The sequence below is a fragment of the Passer montanus genome, unplaced genomic scaffold, assembly GCF_014805655.1.
Source record: "Passer montanus isolate IOZ18808 unplaced genomic scaffold, ASM1480565v1 scaffold17, whole genome shotgun sequence".
Classification (NCBI taxonomy): Eukaryota; Metazoa; Chordata; class Aves; order Passeriformes; family Passeridae; genus Passer; species Passer montanus.
The window spans coordinates 14,493,842-14,514,609 of NW_024364270.1; the positions used below are offsets into that span (position 1 = coordinate 14,493,842).

Consider the following 20,768-nt stretch of genomic DNA (forward strand, 5'->3'; position numbering starts at 1 on the left):
GAAGGACCCACCGGGATCACCCAGCCCCACTCTGAAGTGGTGGGCTCATACAGAGACTGAACGCACAGTACTGCCCTTTTTCGCAGGGGGCTCTAACCCGCTGAGTTAGTGCCGGGCCCTCGCGTCCCTTTGCGGCTTTCCCGTGGCCCCTCGCCCTGCCGCTGCTGGCAGTGCCACGGCAGCTCCGCGTCTCCCTCAGCGGCAACAGCGGGGCCCGCCACCCCCGGCCCACGTCTGGGGCTGCGGCGCCCCTTCCTCGTCCCTCCCGCGGCTCTGCGGCAAAATCCGACCAATGCGGGGCCGCGCCGGCGCCGCCGCCTCCCCGCGCTCCTCCGCCTCCCGCTCCGAGCCCGCCGGAGCGGGGCCGCGCTGCCTTTGTTCGCCCCGGCCATGGCGGCTGCGCGGCGTTTGTCTCGCCCGCCTGCCCCCGGCCCGCGCGGCGCTGCGGTGCGGGCACGGAGCGGCTGCAGCTCGGTGCGGCGGAGCAGGAGCGAGGCATGGCCGGCCGGAGAAAGGGCCCGCGGGCAGCGGGCGGAGCGGAGGGGAGCGGCTGCTCGGGGGCCGGAGGGGACCGTCCCTGGAGCCGGGCACCGCCCCGGGGCAGCGCCGGCCGCAGGGCCCCTCAGGGCCTCGGGAAGAACCGTGCCTGCCGGGCCCTGCGAGCCCGCAAGGGAAAGAAGGAAGGACGGAGAGCGCAAACGACTGTCTGTGTGACATCTGAAGGACGAGCACTAGCGAAACAATTCTCATTCCAACGAGGAATGCAGAATTTTTTCCCGTGTGTTTCAGAAAACATATCATACATGCTGCTTACAGTATGTTGGAATGCATTTGTGACGTGAATGAATAAATACTGAGTTATGAGACTGTATTTCGATATTAAATCTGTTAAGATTTTAAATATTACTCGCACAGAATATAGCTGATATGCCTGAGGTGCTTGCCAATTCTTATATTATTATTATGTCCGTTAAACATGCCTACTGCTACAAAATTTTTCATATCCTTTTAAAATTTTGCAGTTATTTATTTAAGCTTATTCCTTAATATAATGTAGAGAACCTCAGCAACATCTCCAAAATATTTCTGGGAATAAAATATTCCCTAAATTCAGGAGGAAATGCAATTGAGATGCTATCAGTTACAGTTGACAAAAACGTAGGCTGCTTACAGTATGTTGGAATGCATTTGTGACGTGAATGAATAAATACTGAGTTATGAGACTGTATTTCTATATTAAATCTGTTAAGATTTTAAATATTCCTCGCACAGAATATAGCTGATATGCCTGAGGTGCTTGCCAATTCTTATATTATTATTATGTCCGTTAAACATGCCTACTGCTATAAAATTTTTCATATCCCTTTAAAATTTTGCAGTTATTTATTTAAGCTTATTCCTTAATATAATGTAGAGAACCTCAGCAACATCTCCAAAATATTTCTGGGAATAAAATATTCCCTAAATTCAGGAGGAAATGCAATTGACATAGTCATGCTTTCAGTTACTGGTGACAAAAAGGTATAAATATTTTTATAAGTATCACTGTGAATTCCTATTTCTTTCAAATTTAAAGAATTGCCACTCATATGTATAAGGAGGAAAATATATCTCTAATTTAGATTAGGTTTGCTTTTTTGACTGAACAGAATGAAGTAAGACTGTTTATAAGCTGGAAGGTTTGTCAGTAGTGGGCCTGCCAGGCTGGTTCCCAACATTCCCGTTTGGTTCCACAAAGTCTGCTTTGTTTTTCATATCTGAAAATCTGTGTCCAGCTATGTTTCCTGAGGCAGTTAGAAACAGCATTCTGACTACTTAAGAAACCCGAAAGAAATGATGCAAAATCTTTTGGTATGTCAAAACAAGAATTCATTCCTAAGGCTTCCTAAACGCAGAGTGAGGATCCTAGCATGACTTTTCCTTCCAGCAGTATAACTACTGCAAGACTTGGAAAATCCCCTTCCATTTCTGCCAGAGATGGGTGATGGAGAGGCTGAGACCAGCAGCTTAAAGTAAATAAAACAGCTGCAGAGCCCTTTCCTCCATAGGTGTGGTACATTAGATAGAATTTATCATCATGCCTTCTAGAAGGCTGCCTTGCCTGTGTGTTGCTGCAAGTGTGCACAGACATGTTTCACAGGTGTCTTTTTATGGATCAGAGCATTTTCTTAGGCAAAAATAATTTTAAAAGAGAAGAAAGAAAATTTTGCTGCCCAATAAAATCCCTAATAAAGTTATTTCTACTGTGGATTGGAGATAATTTTTTTAAAATAAAAGTTTAGTGTCCAATTCACATGTTATGGAAACTACATTTTCCTCATGAATTTGGGCACACAAACTAGGGGTTAAATGAGAAAGGAAACCTTTGCAAAAATCAGCTTGTTAAAGAAATTAAAAATCTGTAGCTTTTCAAGTGTGCATTAATTAGGACAGTTGCCCTAGTTCCTCATTAAACTATAATGAGGAAATTGCATTTGTTTACTACAACAAGGCAACATCTCACCACGACTGCACAAGAGGGTACACAATTAGTAAAAAAGTCATTGCTTCAGTGGATTAGAACCAGCTTCAAAGCTGCTCATAATTTTCTTGAGAGCTTAAGTGGTAATTTAAATCCATATCTGTATCTGCTGTAACTGTCATAATAGGTATAATATATTTATTAGATATATATAATATGCACACTAAAGTAATCTTGAGAGCTTAAGTGGTAATTTAAATCCATATCTGTATCTGCTGTAACTGTCATAATAGGTATAATATATTTATATATATATATATAATATGCACACTAAAGTAGTGTAAGAGCGGCTAAATAGGTACATTTTTCCTAGCATTGCAAGCAACATAGAAGAAAAGTGCTAGAAAAGCTCTTAGAATATTTAACCATGCAGTTTTAAGTCTTTTGATATATAGTCTGGCCTTACTGAGTGCTCCCCAAGCATCTATAGTGATCTATAGCACTTGAGGGACCTTGGTTGCAGGTTCAGATTTTTATTTTTGTCACAAATTCTTCAGAATGTGAAGGTGCATTGCAACGCAGTGACACAGCTAAGCTGCCATGTGATATGGATTTCCTCTTTCCTACTGCTTATTGCCTATGCAAATGAGAGAAATTCATTTATTTAGACTTGCTAAGCTGCATTCCTTCATCCACTGGAATTTGCCTGGAAGCTGTCTTTAACACCAGGAGATTTTCCAGCTCTCCTGCCATTTAATCCATCTGATTTATGGGATTTTTTACATTGGAAACCTCATCACTGTTGATGGCAACACCGGGTCAGCAACTGGTGAGGCCACTGCTGCCTGAGACAAACCCAGGGAGTGTTGAGGGGTGGATAAAAGCATCACAGGATGAAACTCCAGGTGCCGAGGTGAGAAGACAAATGAGTGTAATAAGAGTTTGGAATGAAATTCTGGAGCAAATAATGAATTCCTGGTCAGATGGCAGGAAGAATTTGGGGGGATACGCTGGGCTTAGCTCCACACTCAGAGGATGGGGCCCTCTCTTGTGCTCGCAGCTCTGAACAAATGAGTGTAATAAGAGTTTGGAATGAAATTCTGGAGCAAATAATGAATTCCTGGTCAGATGGTAGGAAGATTTTGGGGAGATAGCTGGGCTTAGCTCCACACTCAGAGGACGGGGCCCTCTCTTGTGCTCGCAGCTCTGAACTCCACAAACAGGAGTCTGCCCACAGAGAAAGCCAACTCCTGCTTAGACAGCTTTACTCCACGGCATTTTTTTTGGAATTCCAGTGCTTTGACCTAGAGATCCACACTTGTGGCTCAGAAATCCCATCCTGACAAGGGGTGCAACAAACGCAGCCTGAACTGAAGGTCGAGGCAGGTGATTCTCCTGTTCCACCCAGCTCTCCTGAGACCCCACCTGGGTGCTGCATGCAGCTCTGTGATCTTCTGGCATGAGAAAAGACATGGATCTGTCAGAGCAGCTCCAGAGAGGGTCACAAAAATTATCAGAGGGTTCTCTGTCCCATGAAGGAAGGCTGAGGGAGTTGTGGTTGTCTGGCCAGGGGAACAGCAGGTTCTGAGGAAACCTACAGCAGCCTTTCAGTACAGAAGGCTTCTTCCCCAGGCCTGTAGGGACAGGAGGAAGGACAATGACTTCAAGCTGAAAGAGGCCACATTTAGATTGCACATAAGTTAGGAATTTTTTGCAAGGAGGCTTGTGGGACACTGAACAAGGCTGTCCCCATCCCCAGAGGATGCCCCATCCCTAGAGTCAGCAGGACGGGGCTTTCAACAGCCTGGGCTATGAAGGGTGACCCTGCCCACAAGCAGGGGTTTGGGGTTTGGGATGAGATAATCTTTAATGGTCCCATCCAACCCAAACCATTCTGAGACTGAAATTTTCTGACAGACACATGTGTAGAAATCTCTTCTGGAAACTAAGTATGGAAGGCTCATGCATGTTAAAATAAAAATTTAATTACCATTGCAGTTTTTAAAGAAGAGAAGTGTAAGGGCCAGGAGATATTTAGCTGTAGCAAATGATCAATAAAACAGCATAATAAAACCATTACCACCCTAAACGTGTCCACCTAAAAACAAAACCTTAAGACCCACATACCATCACTATAAAAGATTCATCTGGTGCTCCAGCAGCTCTTTTCTTTGTATTTCTGGCCAAAAATGATCCCTGAAGCCCTGCTTTGGCCATGGCACAACGCTGCCTTAAAAACCTCTCAGCTGCAGCCTGGGGACGGCGAGGAGGCACAGTGGAATTGCCTTCCCCCAGCCCAGGGCACTCCTCCTTCTCTCCAGGGGATGGGGCCCGCGACGAGCGCGACTTGGCCTTGGCTCGGACCTTGCCTCCCTGTTTCCCGCGGCCGGACATGCTGGAAGCGCTGGCAGGAGCGGCGGGCACGGAGCGGCACCGGCACAATCAGCCTGACGCAAGCGCCGCTCCCCTTTTATCCCTTCCCTGGGCGGGGAGAGCCCGCGGCGATTGGCTGGAGCCCGGCTCTGCCGGAGCAACCAATGAGCGGCCGGATCGTGTCTGGACCAATCGGCGACAAAGACGCGACAGGCACGGGAAGGACCAATCGCATTGCGCGGTTCTGAGCCCTGATATTTGCATACGCGCCGCTATAAATAGCGGGCGCGGCGGCCATTCCGTGTGCTCCGCTTCCTCCGGTGCCAGAGTGCTGCAGCCATGCCCGAGCCCGCCAAGTCCGCGCCCGCGCCCAAGAAGGGCTCCAAGAAAGCCGTCACCAAGACGCAGAAGAAGGGCGACAAGAAGCGCAAGAAGAGCCGCAAGGAGAGCTACTCGATCTACGTGTACAAGGTGCTGAAGCAGGTGCACCCCGACACGGGCATCTCGTCCAAGGCCATGGGCATCATGAACTCCTTCGTCAACGACATCTTCGAGCGCATCGCGGGCGAGGCGTCGCGCCTGGCGCACTACAACAAGCGCTCCACCATCACGTCGCGGGAGATCCAGACGGCCGTGCGCCTGCTGCTGCCCGGCGAGCTGGCCAAGCACGCCGTGTCCGAGGGCACCAAGGCCGTCACCAAGTACACCAGCTCCAAGTAGGGCGTCTCGGACCGTCGCTTTTAACCCAAAGGCTCTTTTAAGAGCCACCCACATACTCCATAAAAGAGCTTTTACACTGTAGTGCCTCGGTCTTCCTGGGTATGGAAATTAGCTAAAAAAATCGTAGGTAGGATTTTAAACAAACATTTAGTCGGCTACTTAATCTTGCAATAGTAGTTACAAAGCCCTTGAATTTTTTTTTTTATATTTAGAGGTAATTCAAATGTACTCACTCTTCTTAAATGTAAACGTCTAAATAGTTTTTCAATAAAATATTTTTTTACAGTAAAGGTGAAACAATACTTTATAAGTTTTTCTATCCAAATTAGAAGTTTCACAGTTGATACAGCAAACATGCTTCGCGAAAATAAAAAAAAAAAAAAAAAAAAACGTTTAATGATTTTTATGAAAAGGCGGTGGGAGACATACCGGGCCCCCTTTACCTTGTGTATTGATGTTTCGGGAATTGTCTTAAGCCGAAACATTTTGCATGAGAAAACAAGGACTACGGGTCTGGGGGAAGGGAGAGCCCCCCCTAGAATGGGGTGGGCGCTTTAGGGGGCCGAGATCCCCCGGGAGTGCGGGTGGGCCGGGAGCCAGCGCGGGCAGCGCTCCGTGCCCCCCTCCCTTCCTCCCTTCCTCCATCCCCTCCCCCTTCCCCTGCAGCGCGGGCTTTTCCGAATTTCCCGGCGGCCCAATGAGCGGCTGCGGCCTCTCCCGGCGCCAATCCCGGGCAGCTCCCGCGCCGCTCCGCCCTTCCCGCCGCCCCGCCCGGCCGCGCTGCGCCGCCAGCCCGCGGAGAGCCGCGCTGGGCACTCCCGCCCGCCGCCCGCCCCAGCGAGCGCCTCCTGCGGAAAGTAGGTCGGTGAAATCACGCAGAAATGGAGAGCTGCCCCGCGCCGGCGAGCGGGAGGGTCACTGCCAGGGAAGCGAGGAGCCGCGCTGACAGCTCCCTGCTGCGGTCACTGAGAGGAGTGGCAGTCGCGTCCGTGCTGCTCGGAATCGCGCTGGTTTAGAGCAACGAGAGGAACCTCCACGCCCCAGAAAGGTACCCGCCCTTAATCAGTCCCTTTAACATATACACCCGCTTGCGGTGCTCAAAAAGAAAGAAAAAAAAAAAAAGAAAAAGAAAAAGCAACCTTTAGAAAGTGTTTTCGCCGGGAATGTAAACTTTTATTTTTCCAAGTCTTAGTGTAAAACCAGGGCCGGAAGTTTAGCGTCCCATCCACTCCACAGACTTACGTCCCACACGGATAGTGGCGAATAGTTGGCTCTGCTGCAGGCACGGAGCTCAGTGACGGAGTGTATCAGCCCTTTTGGGGACAGTAGTGGGTGGCTCTTAAAAGAGCCGTTGGGTTTAAAAGTATTTCCACTTCAACACTTCATTTCTTCGGTGCTGCCTTCTTTGCCTTCGCTGCTTTGGGCTTGGCCGCCTTGGGCTTGGCTGCCTTGGGCTTCACCGCCTTTGCCTTAGCCGGGCTCTTCGCTGCTGCCGCCGCTTTTTTGGGCTTGGCAGCTTTTGTCGCCTTCTTGGGGCTCTTCGCTGCTTTCTTGGCCGCTGCAGCCGCCGGCTTCTTGGCTTTCTTGGGGCTCTTCTTCACCGCCGCCGCCTTCTTGGGCTTCTTGGCGGCGCTGGCGGGTTTCTTCGCCGCCGGCTTCTTGGGCTTGGCTGCAGCTGTTCTCTTCCTGGGGGCTTTTTCCTTCACTTCCCCGGGTTTCTTGCTGAGGCGGAAGGAGCCGGAGGCGCCGGTGCCCTTGGTCTGCACCAGGGTGCCCTTGCTGACGAGGCTCTTGAGCCCCAGCTTGATGCGGCTGTTGTTCTTCTCCACATCGTAGCCGCCGGCGGCCAGCGCCTTCTTGAGCGCGGCGAGCGAGAGCCCCTTGCGCTCCTTGGAGGCGGCCACGGCCTTGGTGATCAGCTCGGTGACGCTGGGCCCCGCGGGCTTGCGGGCCTTGGAGCCGCTCGCCGCCTTCTTCGGCTTCTTGGCGGCGGCCTTGGCGGCCGGGGCCGCGACGGCGGGAGCGGCGGCGGGAGCGGTCTCCGACATCGCTGCAGAGACTTCTTCCTAATCAAAAGAAAGTAATTGGGCTACAGTAACCCCGATGCCTGAATTTATAGCGAAGCGGTGATCTGTGATTGGTGCTTTGCAGAGCCCGCCTAACTGTTAGCCAGGAAGAGCTTTTCCTCCTCCGAGTCTGTGTTTCTTCGGAGTTATAAATTCATATTTTTCGTAAAACGAGTGCCGCAAAATCACCCCAGTTTCCTCGGAGAGTGAAGAGAAGACGGTGGACTTTCATTCGGGCAAGTTTCTTGCTGTTTGGTCCACAGATGGGAGAGAAAAGCTGTTTTAAACCCCGCGTTGTGAAGCCAGAAAGACCCCGGGAACGGCAAACTTTTGTTTTTCCTTCTAAATTAAAATAAAACACGTAGATAAAAAGTCTCCCCCGTAATGCAGGCTTACTCTTTGGGGGGTTTTCTTCAGATTAGGACAGAAACCGAGTGAGCAGCTTAAGTATTTTTGTCGTAAATTGGTTTCAAAGACAAGGAAGTAACACAATTTCATGGCTAAGCTTTGAATATGGATAAAGATTCGGCTCTCTTAACCATATCTTTAACTATTAAGGACACGGTATTTCAACATATTTTCTTGTTTGGGGAAAGGAAGAGACCTTCCGAGGAATATATATACTGTTGAAAAGTGTTTGGAACTTGCCAGGGCGATGCTTTTTGTTGTTGGGGGTTTTTTGTGTTGTTTTGTTTTGTTTTTTTGTGTGGTGCTTTATAAGTAGATAGAAAGATTTTGATATTTTTACAAGTAGTCTGCCTGTAAAATGAAGCTGTTAATGCCTAGTTAATGCCTAGAAATCCCAGATAAATGGGTAGTTTAATGCTTTCTCTGTTACAATAGTGGATGCTATTCTTTATGATTTATAAACATCAGAGGCAGACTTGGAGAGGAAAAAAATCTCTAACAGGTATAGATACACTAATATGAATTATATGCCACTCAAACAATTATGGGGCCAGCTGAAGCATCATTTATCACCCAATAAATTAAATACTGTGGAAATCTGGCCTTCCTGAATATAATGCTTCAGTTTCACTATAACTTACAAATATTTGGACACTGACTGTTGTGGTTTTGTGAAGGTTTTTTGTTTGTTTTGGTTTTGTGTTTTGTTTTGCTTTTTTTTTTCCCCATAGTTTTCATATTCCTCCAATTATTTTCTTTAAAGGAAAAAACTCACTATTGAGGCTTCCATCCCAAGCCTAATAATACTGAAATAATTTTCAGACAATCCTCATAAATCAGAATCAGTTTTAATTATCATAATCCTGCTTAATTATTGAGTTTTATAAAGTGACCATAGAAATTAATTAAAACTTTTAAGGACTGCAATGAATTGTTTGGGCTAATTTTTTTTTAATAAGTAAAAAGACAAAGGGCAGGCCTCAATTGGTTTCTAACTAAAAAGCAGCCAAATTTTTTTCCCCCTTTGTTTTGAAAGAACAAGTTAAGATCAAACTTAATATTTTACCACATTGTACTTTATGAAAAATTTTCATGCAAAATGTCAGTGGGCTATTACAACAAAGGAACATCTTTTCTAGCCTGGATAAATTTGAGATTCAAGATGACATGAGGTGTGTTACAAAGGGCCCTGACATGCATTTTGATACATTAGATGTTGAAGACACAAAGTTATACTTGATAACAAGAAGTTTTAATTTAAATGAGACAGGTTAAAAAGATAATGATACAGTAGACACATCAAAATTACAAATCAAAACAATAAACTGTGGCTCTTCCATATTCTCTTTTATTTCTATCTTTATTTTGTTGTGCTTACATGCAGGTGAAGTAATAAATACTCTGAAGGAAAGGAAAAAAATGTGGAAAAAAATTAGGCCTGACGGTACTCCACGGTAAAAAACAGACTGAAAGGGATATGGAATGGGCTGTGAGATCTGCCATGCCTCTCCTGAACGTGACATTGGTCCCACAAAAACAACTGCACCGAGTCCACAGGAGCCATAGATTTTGCAAGTCGTTTGAGAGGTAAAAAAAAAGTATTTGGTTTGGGAGGATGAGGGCATTGTGGTCCCACAAAAACAACTGCACCGAGTCCACAGGAGCCATAGATTTTGCAAGCTTGGTGTGGCAAGTCGTTTGAGAGGTAAAAAAAAAAGTATTTGGTTTGGTAGGATGAGGGCATTATGCATATTTTCCAGTCTAGATGAACAAAGATAAAGCAGAATGTGACTGTGAGCGGTACAAGAGGGAGCAGGGAAGCGTTGCCATCCATCCGGCTCTGTTTAACGCGATGTGCATTCTTCTGAGAATAAAGGCTGCACGACGCCTAATGTGCTTTAATCCCTGCAGCTTTGACAGTTTGGTGTTAGAGCTCTGTGGCTGCTTTATTACACTTGGAACCGGCCAAGGCCCTGGGAGCGCCGGGGAGGGACAATGGCCGCTCCTACGGGAATGCAGCCGCAGCCCCGGGGCTCCCCTCACGCTCACACCTTGAGCTGCCAGCTTGCTTTGGGCAAACCTGTTCTCACCCATCAGGAGAGGAGAGCTTTCCTTCCCTTCCCCCAGGAACAGACCCGAGGTGAGGGATAAAGACAAGATAGAAAGTGGTGGGAGATGTTAGATCACCCTCCCTGGGGAGCACAGTCCTTAGAACTCCACCTGCAGCCCATGGGGATTGCTGTCCCGGCTCCCTGCTAAGTTTTAAAGGCACGGGAACGTTTCTGGGTGGTTACGGAGTTTCTTTGTTTGGATCCTTCTGTTTTGTTTTTGAAAGCAAAGCATATGAAGCGGATTGTGAAAATTGTCATGTTATGTTTCAATGTCATATTTCAAGGGTGGAATGTAGGACTTCTCTGACTTTTGGTTCTGGGTGCATCCCTGTAAATCCCTCGTGTTCCCTGCTCCCTGTTTGGAGTTGCACTTCTGAAGTCCTTTGCTTTTTCCTAGTAGCCCGAGACATTGGAAGTCTTGGCAGTTGGCCTCCGGCATTGTGTGTCAGCATCCTTTATTGTATCTTTTCTTTAACCATCACACTGGCTCTTATCTGCAGAGAATTATCCCTGGCCTACTTCTGAGGACACAAAATGTTCCTGGTCTCACCATCCATTTCTGGGGAATGCCATTTTTTTTCCCCGATTTTTTTTTTTTTTTTGTGTGTGTGTGTTAATAAAGAGAGGGGATTTAGAAATATGAGTTGGTGTGAGAAGGGGAGGCTTTTTAAGGATTATTCCTGTACTCTGGGCCAAGCAACGATACTTTCTATTTAATTGGGTAAAACAAACTTGTGAATTGCTTTGAGCAATTTTCAGATTTGCGCTGCTGGAAATAGCTGTTGAATGCAACACTCAACCACAATGAAAATTCTCATATTTTAGAGACTGATCATTACAAATAACATTGGCATTGCCTTGGGTGTTTTACTGATAAGAGAAAAAACACAAAACAAAGCAAGAATCTGAGTACATAATTTATCAAAATAGTGGTAGATTAGGGAACAATTTTTTTAACCAGAAAGAGAAATTTTCATTGTTGAACAAAATTACTTGAAAATAAATAAAGTTTTGAGAGTGAACCAGTAATAAAAATTGTTTGCAGTTTCCATGTCAAGAGATGATATTTAAATGCGACCCATTTAATAATTAATAAGTAACAACAAATATTTAAATTAATTAAGCAGCAAACATTTTTCAGTATTCTCCCTGGTTTCCTTTCCAAGCACCCTGTACAATTGTTGTCTCTGTTTATCTCTTACCTAGGAACTCAAACAATTTTTTTTCCCTTTTTAAATGTGCACCCAAAACACGGCCTCATTCCCTTGCACCACCACATTCATGCCCAGATTTCCTTGCTCAGCTGTGCAGGTGCTAGTGCAGGTTACAGAGGAACCTACAAAATGACAAAGTATTTTCTAATGCAGGGATCTTCCAAACAGAAATATTTCATATATAATGTAAGAATTCCTAAGACTGTAGAGAAAAAACTTTTCTTCTTGTCAAGAGAGAAGCTTTTCAAGGAGGAAAAACATTAGACAAATAAAGGCAAATAAGACATCCAGACTGCGGGAGGAGAGCAATCTATATAAGATGATTAGACAAATTTAGCTGAAAACCTACACTCACTTAATTAAAATTACTATAGTTAGGACAGTGAAGATTCAGAGAAATTGACAACTTTTAACTGAAGCATGCTGTCTTCTTAATAAATAGTAATTTAGCAGTTGCTCAAGTAATCACTCTCAATATTAGTAATAAAAACACCATAACAAGGTCAAAAGACATCAGTCAGGTTTCTGTCATGCTGAAAATATATTGACAATACTGATTCAGCAACTGCCAAGTTTATATGAAGGGAAGATTAAGATTCAAGGTGTCACAGAGTTTCAGTAGTAAAGAAGCCTACATCCTTTTAGTTACACTTCATCTAGGCTAACGAAAGTTTATGGAGAGTTATTTCAGCATTAGGACAATTACATCTACAAAATGTATCTCATTTTTTAATCTAACACCTAATGCAGTAGCTCCTGGCCATGCTCAAAGAAGGATCAGCTGGAGCAGGGGGACACTAAATCCTCTATGGGGAGCATACTCCAAGAAATTATTTCTTACATTTAAATAGAACTTCCTGTGTTTTACTTTGTGCCCATTGCCTCCTTCCCTGGGCAGTACTGAGAAGACTGGATCTTTGTCCTCTATTCCCCCCACAGGATATCTGAACATTAGTAAGGCACTCCTCACATGAGAGATGCTCCAGTCCCTTGGTCACCTTTGTGGCCCTTCACTGGTCCCACTCCAGCTCTGTTCGTGTCTCTGAGGCACTGGGAAGGCCAGCACTGGACACAGCACTCTGCTTTCTCTCACCAGTGCTGAGTGAAACAATTATTTCCCTCGATACCATTTTGCACATTGTCCTTCTTTGGGTTAATTTGTGAAGCCCATGTATAGAGTAACCCTGAACGACACTCCCACGACTTTGTAAATTTTGGCAGTTCAATAGAGACAGCTTCAAAAACCACTTCAACCTCTCACATCGTCCTTAGTTTCAAGGCTTGTCAAGATGAGTTTGAGCAACCCCAGTTTGGCTCGGTGCTCATGCTGTATGTGACTGAAGGATTTGTTAAGGTTAGTTAGAGTCCCAGCAAAACTTCAATTCCTGCAGTCTGGAATGATCAAAAGGTGACTGACTGATCCAAGAAGTTTCTCTTCTGCCATAACTGCTAAATGTTTTCCAGCCAGCAAAAAAGGGCTGTGCATTTTAATGAATGATCCCCCCCAAATCTTCTCTTCTCCCCCATATAATGAGAGCCTAAAACATCAAAATATTCCTCCTAGCTTCTGAAAGCCTTTGGATCAGAGATCCTCTTCTAAACAAAGTTCACTTCTCTCCATCCACCCATCCATGGGACTGGGAGTTATTGCTAGCAGTAGTAGTAGTAGTGTTGGTAAGCTTAGGAACCTCAGTAATGAGCAGGATTCTGTTACCTTGTTCCACAGACCAACTAACTTTGTATTGATTTCTGAAGAAAGCTGAAGAAAAAGAAGAAGAAGGTAAGTGCAGAAAGATGAAGAAACATAGGAATCTACATGCAAAAATATGGAAATGAAACACTACCTGCAACCTTTACAGAGTGCCTGGAAAGAACTGGAATGTGGTATTTGAAACTATGTGACATGCTCTGTCCTCCCAGGGGTGCACAACAGAATAAATTTTAATTTTTTCCTTTTTTTTGTGATGGATATTGTAAATACTGATTTAGTCAGAAATGCAAATTGAAATTATGCCATCCATATAGAATAACTTTGTCCTACCCCTTCAGGGAGACCCAGGACGTACATGCAGTTGGATGCCATTTCCTAAGATATCAAAAGTAATTCCAGCCCTTTGTTCTGAGTGGAGGGAAGTTGGATGCTGAAAATTTTCCTGGGACAATATGCTGCAGGCCCAGCTATGCACCCAGACTGTGCAGCCTCTCTTACTCTTTTAGTTTCTGAGCAGTATGGCCAAGACCTAAGCACAAAATCATTTTGGGCTACAGATTAGTGCATTTCTTGGGTTACAGACTCAGCACACACTGAGGAAGGGATAACTCATTGATGTTGAGTTGCAGTAACTACAAGGTCAAACAGTATCTAATTTTTCTTCATTTTATATGAATAAAAATTAGAATTTACAGTACTCAAAACAGATATAAAGGAAGAAATGAAACCCATATTTAATAGGCTTTTTCCAAAATTTACTTTAGGAAGAGCCTCAGTACAGGGTGCAATGTTTCTCTAGAACTTGCTGATACACTACAGATTTTCTCTCAGTTTTATTTTGTTTAATTTTAGGAAAGTATTATAAATGAAAGTAATAATCAGGAAACACCAACATTTCCAGGGTAGAAATTTATATTTAAATGTTTATATTTGTCAACTATGAAATTAAAACACAGTCTCAAACAGCCTAGGACTGCAGGGAGCAGTCCTAGGCCTGGTATAGTTTTATTTATGATTTGAATTATAGTCTACAGAGCTTGCATATAGATACTGTGAGTATCAACTAGAAAAAAATTAAAATGTTTGAGGACATTTTATGTATTGAAAAATGCTGGATAAGAGACACTGCCTTCAAATATGTGTTAGATTCTTCACCTGGAATAAACTGTATCAGCTTTACAAGTATTAGGAAATATTGCAAAAGTGCTACAGTCAGCAGGAGCTGACGAGCACCTCAGTAGATCTGGATCTTCAGATGGTAGTTCTGTGTTGATAATGAATCAAACCACTACGTTGGCAGAAAAAGATCACAGTGACTGCTTCCCTGAGACAGCTGGAGAAGATCTTTGCAGACAGGAATGGTCTAATAGGAGAAAACTCCTATTTGGAGTTTTAGCCTTTTTTTTAGTTCCAAATTTCAGGTAGTGAGAAGTGAGCGTAAGTCAATACACAGAAGGGAGAAATAGTGATTTTCAGATGTCTAAAAATTCTTCCCTGATGAAAAGGCAAGTGTTATTGAAGTACCCTGACTGAAAGAGAATGCTGCAAAACTAAAGTTTCTCCTTAAACATTTAAAACATTATGAGCAAGGAAGCCATTTTTCCTTAATATACATTTTTGAAAGTAAAGGAACCGATGATCTTTGCAGCAAGTTAGCAGTAAGGAAATAACTTCTAATATGGAGTGGAAAATGTTACAGGGAATGTCAGCACTCTCCAAGAAGCAGAGTGATTACATCTCAGAAATAAAATGGGTTCTGTTGTCTTGATAGTGGATGGAGTGCAACAAAAATTGCTCATGTCTAGGTATAGGTCATTATCACTGAACTGTTGATTAAAGATTATCTGTGTGGAAAAAGGAGGAAACTTGTATGCAATATACTTGACATTTCAATATGTTTTTGGAACCATCTCCCAAGTGTTCTTGTTTGGGTTCAGAGCAACAACAGGCGGGATCAGCAGGCTCTTAGATATTTGAAAATTGTCTGTAGCACAGGGCCAAGGGGCTGTAGTCAACAACTTAGTGTTTGCAAACAACCAGTTATCAAAACAGTGCTCCAGGGCTGGTTTTATTTAGTGTTTTCTGGAACAACCTGGGTGCTGAGGCAGAGTGTGCACTTAGCTAGTGTGGCAAGCACAAAGTGAAGATGGCTAGACGGGGTCAAAATAAATACTTTCAGACAAAAGAGATGTTAATAAACTTGAGGCATGGGCTGACAGAAATCTTGTGCAGTTTGTTGAAGAGAAGTGCCAAGTTGTGCACATGAAGGCACTTGCATGCTACTGCCTCAGCACAGCCCAGGGATGGCTGGTCTGACCTGGGCAGGACCTGGACATTGTGGGGAATTCCATAACTGCTCTATCCTTAAGGATGAGCTGCTTTGTCCAGAGCATGACCACGAATAAATCCCTGTAAGTGCCTGGGGTTTTCAACTGGAATTTTTCTGTTTTCCAACCAATTATTGCTGTAACAAAAACAGAGCACAGCAGCAGTGTCTGGAGTCACTAACCAAAGGCACATTGCCATTTTTCAGAGTTGGTTTCCTGCAGAAACGCATAGCCCAAGACAATATTCAATAAATTCCTACAAGGATGCTCACATTAGATTTGCACTTGGAAAACCATGCCCCAGAGAGAGCATTTGGACAAGGCAGCACTTCAGCTGCTTTTAAGTGCTTGCAGCCCTGTGAGGGTTGGCAGAGTTCAGCTGAAAAACGTGCAGCCCAGCCCAGCTCTGCACGAGCCCAGGCAACAAGAGGGGCTCAGCTACTCATTCTCAGCTGTGCAAAAAGTGTGGTGCTTACAATTCTTCCTGGAATCATCTTTCTAGCTTAACCAAGGGACTGTGCATCGTGAGACCTGTGCTGCTTCAGTCAAAACGCCAGTTTAGGAAGAAGAGAAAGGATTGAGAGAAGCAAAGCTCCTGAGCATCCGTGCGAGCTGGGGCTGCTGAGTCGCTGGTTTGCTGCTTACTGTGTCTCTGCCAGAATGCAGGAGTAGATTTGCATGGGTGCTGCTGGGCTCAGAGCTCCAAGGCCCCCCTGGAGCACTTGTTAGATAGAGCACTCTGGTGCTTTCCTCAGAGAAGCCAGGAATGCTGTGGCCATGGCCAGAATTTGCTCAATGTTGTTGTCCTTGCCCCCCCGTACAGGTTATTGTTCCTTCTCTCCCATACCCTGTAAAAGCTTCATGTGAAAAACTGGGTATTTCATTAACTTCCCAACACCCCAAACCTCATCTAGGAGTTCCTGCAGCCTTTTTTCCTGGACCTATTAAGCTGTACCAGCTGTTCCAGCTGTTCAGTGAGCCTGCAAGGCCTCAGCTCGTGCATGGAGTGATGGGGGTGAGGCCCGTGCAGAGACTCAGACAGCATGCCCACAAGACAATTTTGGGAAGATTTTGCCTCTGTGTGGATCATCTGATCTGTAAGCCACTCTGTGTGAATGGCAAACTGCATCTCAAAGGTCAGCCTAAGGTGCTGGGCCATGACAGAGGTCTTTTCTTGATTTATCAATCCTTGTGTATTTTCTGAATTTGGCAGCAAGAAGGAAGTTGGAAAGAGCCCAAACCAGGGCTAAAGCCCAAACTCTTATCTCTGACCAGCTGCAGTGGTTAAATAAAAAGATGAGAATGGGTCTCTCCACCTCTGACTGACTGAATTAGCAGGGAAAGGCAGAGAAAATACTAAATTAGTTATCAGTGTAGCAGTCACTAAACAAAATTTGTGGCATTTGCTACTTTTGCTTGGACAGCATAAAGCATTTCTGCATTTATTCTGCTGCCAGAAGATTCCATCCAAATGGTAAATCCACACATGCAAATATTGACTTTTGTGCCTCAGTCTCAAAATCAGAGCTTTCTGTGCTTAAAAAATTTCTTACCAAAGTGACGTGGGCTGCTCTATTTTAGTAAGCACAGCTTTCTAGCACGGCTGAACTGAAGGTGTGCTGTGTGGGCACGGGGATGCAGAGAACAAAGACCACTGGGGCAGATTCAGTAGCTCAAGGACTGCCAGAGAAGTGAGATCTTGTGCAGTTTACAGCCCTTTGTGGAGGCAGGTCCTGGCTGATCCCATCTCCATGCTCTAGCAGTTGAGTACTCTCCATCCAGGTTCTTTAAGATATTACATGAGGAGGCTTTGATGTTTAATTTTAAATTTTCCTAATGAGCATATTTAGTGTTAGATTGTATTTTTAATTAGCAGAAGGATACATTACTGAAATTGCAGCCAAGCATAACAAAGCATTTCCAAAGCACAGTTGAATCACAGTAGAAACGAAATTCTCATTACAGGTCTCTATATGCCCAATATCAATGCTGCCCCCTGCCCAGTCCCTGGGGGGAATAGGTTGGTTGAAATCATCTCGAGTGTGTTGCTATCTCCAAACTCTTCTATTTGTTCTCCAGTTTTTGCCAGTTGCTGATTCATGTGTACACGGCCCGTCCTCCCCAGCCCTCATTTTCATCTGCCTTGCTCAGGAAGAAGTCAGTTTTTGTTGATCATCTGAGGAAATCTGATGATTCACTGGTGCAGCTCTCTTGTGTAAAACCATGGTAACCCCTCCGTCTCCCTGATGTTGAAATAAGCACAGATTTCTTCCCAGTGCCTCACTCCTCCAGCTCGTGGGGGTTCTGCCTTTCTCCTCTGAGCTCTCTCGTGGCAACAGGCTGGTCCAGCAGAAGTGCCCAGGTTTGCAGTGCAAGGGAAGGATTTATTTATTCCCTCCAGATGGGACCTGTGTTTCCAGCATGGCAGACGACAGGGGCATGAAGGCAGTGCAAAGCAGGATCTGCACAGCCTGGCTCGTTCAGGGGGCTTGGTGCCTTTCCATTCCTCCTTGGAGAGTGACACAGAACATTTCAAAGGGGGAAGGAGGCACCAGCTGGCAGTGGGTGGAAAATAAGGAATACAAAAAAATTATACAATACTTACCCTAAATGCAAAACTATTAGTTTGAAAGTACAAACATATTTCCAGAATTTTATTCATATATATTCTTAAAATATAATGTCTGGCAATATTTTTCTTGACTAATGTTGACCTAAATTCAAAGTGACATGCAATTAATTATTTTTTTAAACTTTAACACTATGAAAGAGTACATAGAAATTACATTTTCCTTCAATACATAAAAGCACAAGAGAAGAACAACATCATTTTGAGATCAGATTTTCAGCTGAACCAGCTCAGTATGTTTTTACATGATGACATTTGGAACATCCTAAGACCACTCCTGACTTTCACAGAAGATAATTCAGAATATCAGTATTGATATACATACACACACACATAAACACACACACACACACAAAAAGATAGACATTTGGAACATCCTAAGACCACTCCTGACTTTCACAGAAGATAATTCAGAATATCAGTATTGATATACATACACACACACATAAACACACACACAAAAAAAGATTAAATAGAAAAGCCTAATCTCTAGTAAAAAGCAGAGTAATTTCTTTATTAATCAAGGAGCAGAAATTTCAGTCTATAGTTATAGTAAAAGTCATTTTGCAAAAAAATTAAAGCCCAAATATCACCGCACTGCAGTAACTCAAAATGAGCAAAATTAACAGAAGTCACAAACTAATATAACTTTAATAATACGAAAAAGGTTCTATTTCACCTTTGGGTTAATATGTGATTACAGACAAAACGTTGCTGATATAAAATTGGAATAGTTAAAAATGGGAGGTAAAGATCAAAATAAAGAAATGAATAAAATTAAATATTGGAAACTTGAAAAAATTATTTAAAGCTGTTAAGCGATCACAGATCATTACAAATCCTGAAGCAACATTTATAGCACTTTGAATAAAAATTAACCTGAAATATTAATGATCAACAGCATGAAAATAATGAAAATTTGAAGTAATTCACACCAACCCCTGCCAGTGCAAATAGATATAATACGTGCATATATGCAAATGGGTTATACAAATCTGGGGGGGAAGCTTTCCAACTGTATGAACACGCACATAGCCGGAATTCTTTTCCTGGAGGAGGTTTGTTCTTTGCTGTACTTGCCAGACACTGCAGCCCCCCAAACAGCCAACAGCGAGCGGTGTTCCGTCATCGGTGACGCAACAGGGAAATGGCGGGACCCCCCCCCCGCCTCTGTGAAGTTTTCAACCAGGTCGGACCGAACCCCATAAAAACCGCGGCGCGGGCGGCGCTCCATCAGACCAGCAGTGTCGGCAGTCCTGGTGGCAGGGGCAGCAGCAGAAGTTCCATAATGTCTGGCAGGGGCAAGGGCGGCAAGGGGCTCGGCAAGGGCGGCGCCAAGCGGCACCGCAAGGTGCTGCGCGACAACATCCAGGGCATCACCAAGCCGGCCATCCGCCGCCTGGCGCGGCGCGGCGGCGTCAAGCGCATCTCGGGGCTCATCTACGAGGAGACGCGCGGCGTGCTCAAGGTCTTCCTGGAGAACGTCATCCGCGACGCCGTCACCTACACGGAGCACGCCAAGAGGAAGACGGTCACGGCCATGGACGTGGTCTACGCCCTCAAGCGCCAGGGCCGCACTCTCTACGGCTTCGGCGGCTAAAGTCTCCCCTGCCTGCAGCACCACCGCCACAAAATCACAAAGGCTCTTTTAAGTTTTCCCTGCCCCTTTTCTTTCCCCCCACCCCCAACTTGATACATTCTGTAGAACAGCCTATTTGGAATAGTCCAGGTTTGCTTTGAAGCATAGTGGAAGGTATAGCCTGAGTTAGCATTGGAAGAAAAACATCAAGTTTCAAACAGCTTTTTATTAACTGGAGGCAGTGGGGGTGAGTGGCTGGGTTGGTTTAATGTGTTAAGACTGAGGTCAGGCTGCAGAAGTGGCCAATGAGTGCCTGGAAAGGCAAAGAGAATCCCGTGCTTGGTTGTTTCTGACAAGTCTCCTCTCTTCTGTTCTCCCAACACACGGAGAGCACAGGCACAGAGAGTTTTGTGGCTCCTCTTTGGGACCACATCAGCTGAGGAGAAGAAAGCGGCTGTCGAGGCTTGGCAGATTTAGCCAACAAGAGACCCGTGGGAAATAGGTTTATGCAGTTTTGAGAGTTAAAGACAAGTGGTTTGTATCTGATGACAAGAAAACTGAGTCAATAGAGGAACATGCATGGGGAGATCAAAGGCCAACACTCAGCAGAATTCAGTTGATTCAATAAAACTTTGTAGTCAGGAAGTTACAGCTGACCTTTAGTTCAATTTCTGGTTGTGCCAGGTCTTACACTGTCACTGTTTTAGTATTTTAGAGAGGTCAACTTTTCTACAAATTCACAAATAAAGAACTGAGATTTCTATTGATTTTGTTTCTTTGCTCTCACATTTTTTCCTCTGTCCTTGACAATGGACTCCAGCCTCTCCAAAACCCTTCTGTAAATGTCACCAGCCAAATGGTTTTGAAATTAAAATTCAAATATTAGAGTACAGCATGTGGGGATCCCTGCAAGAGGATTCATAAGGTATTTTTCTGAAACAATACACACAAGGTGAACATGTTATATACAAGAAATACTCATAGCATAGTGATGGAGGTATGAAAATGAATATAAACACATCTATGTAAATGTTACATACCTGTATACACACCTTCATATTCTCTTCTTCCATTCATAAATTTCAGATCCATCCATTTCTCACCCCCCTCTGCCTCAGCACCATCTGGCATGTTTTCCTGCAGTTCCAATATTATATGGTGTATTAAAT

The 20,768-nt window shown here is 44.5% G+C and overlaps 3 protein-coding genes and 1 long non-coding RNA gene across 5 annotated transcripts; 3 read left to right on the forward strand and 1 right to left on the reverse strand.

Annotated features, from left to right (window-relative positions):
* The first annotated feature begins 5,145 nt into the window (after nucleotides 1–5,145).
* Nucleotides 5,146–5,631, forward strand: LOC120499934 (histone H2B 1/2/3/4/6). The gene has a single exon (XM_039704225.1). It carries the CDS (start codon nucleotides 5,174–5,176, stop codon nucleotides 5,552–5,554), a length of 381 nt encoding a protein of 126 aa, XP_039560159.1. The 5' UTR covers nucleotides 5,146–5,173; the 3' UTR covers nucleotides 5,555–5,631.
* A 361-nt stretch (nucleotides 5,632–5,992) lies between these two features.
* LOC120499937 lies at nucleotides 5,993–18,344 on the forward strand. Of its 2 annotated transcripts, XR_005627001.1 has the most exons (4): nucleotides 5,993–6,602; nucleotides 9,413–9,615; nucleotides 13,080–13,133; nucleotides 17,471–18,344. It is a non-coding gene; the product is annotated as an uncharacterized LOC120499937 (long non-coding RNA). The 2 variants fall into 2 exon arrangements; XR_005627000.1 differs by lacking the exon at nucleotides 17,471–18,344 and having other exon boundaries at nucleotides 13,080–16,934.
* On the reverse strand, nucleotides 6,704–7,639 carry LOC120499931 (histone H1.10). Its single transcript, XM_039704222.1, has one exon. The coding sequence runs from the start codon at nucleotides 7,600–7,602 to the stop codon at nucleotides 6,937–6,939; it is 666 nt and encodes a 221-aa protein (XP_039560156.1). The 5' UTR covers nucleotides 7,603–7,639; the 3' UTR covers nucleotides 6,704–6,936.
* Nucleotides 18,345–19,152: 808 nt separating the features above from the next.
* On the forward strand, nucleotides 19,153–19,667 carry LOC120499932 (histone H4). The gene has a single exon (XM_039704223.1). It carries the CDS (start codon nucleotides 19,168–19,170, stop codon nucleotides 19,618–19,620), a length of 453 nt encoding a protein of 150 aa, XP_039560157.1. The 5' UTR covers nucleotides 19,153–19,167; the 3' UTR covers nucleotides 19,621–19,667.
* The last annotated feature ends 1,101 nt before the right edge of the window (nucleotides 19,668–20,768 follow it).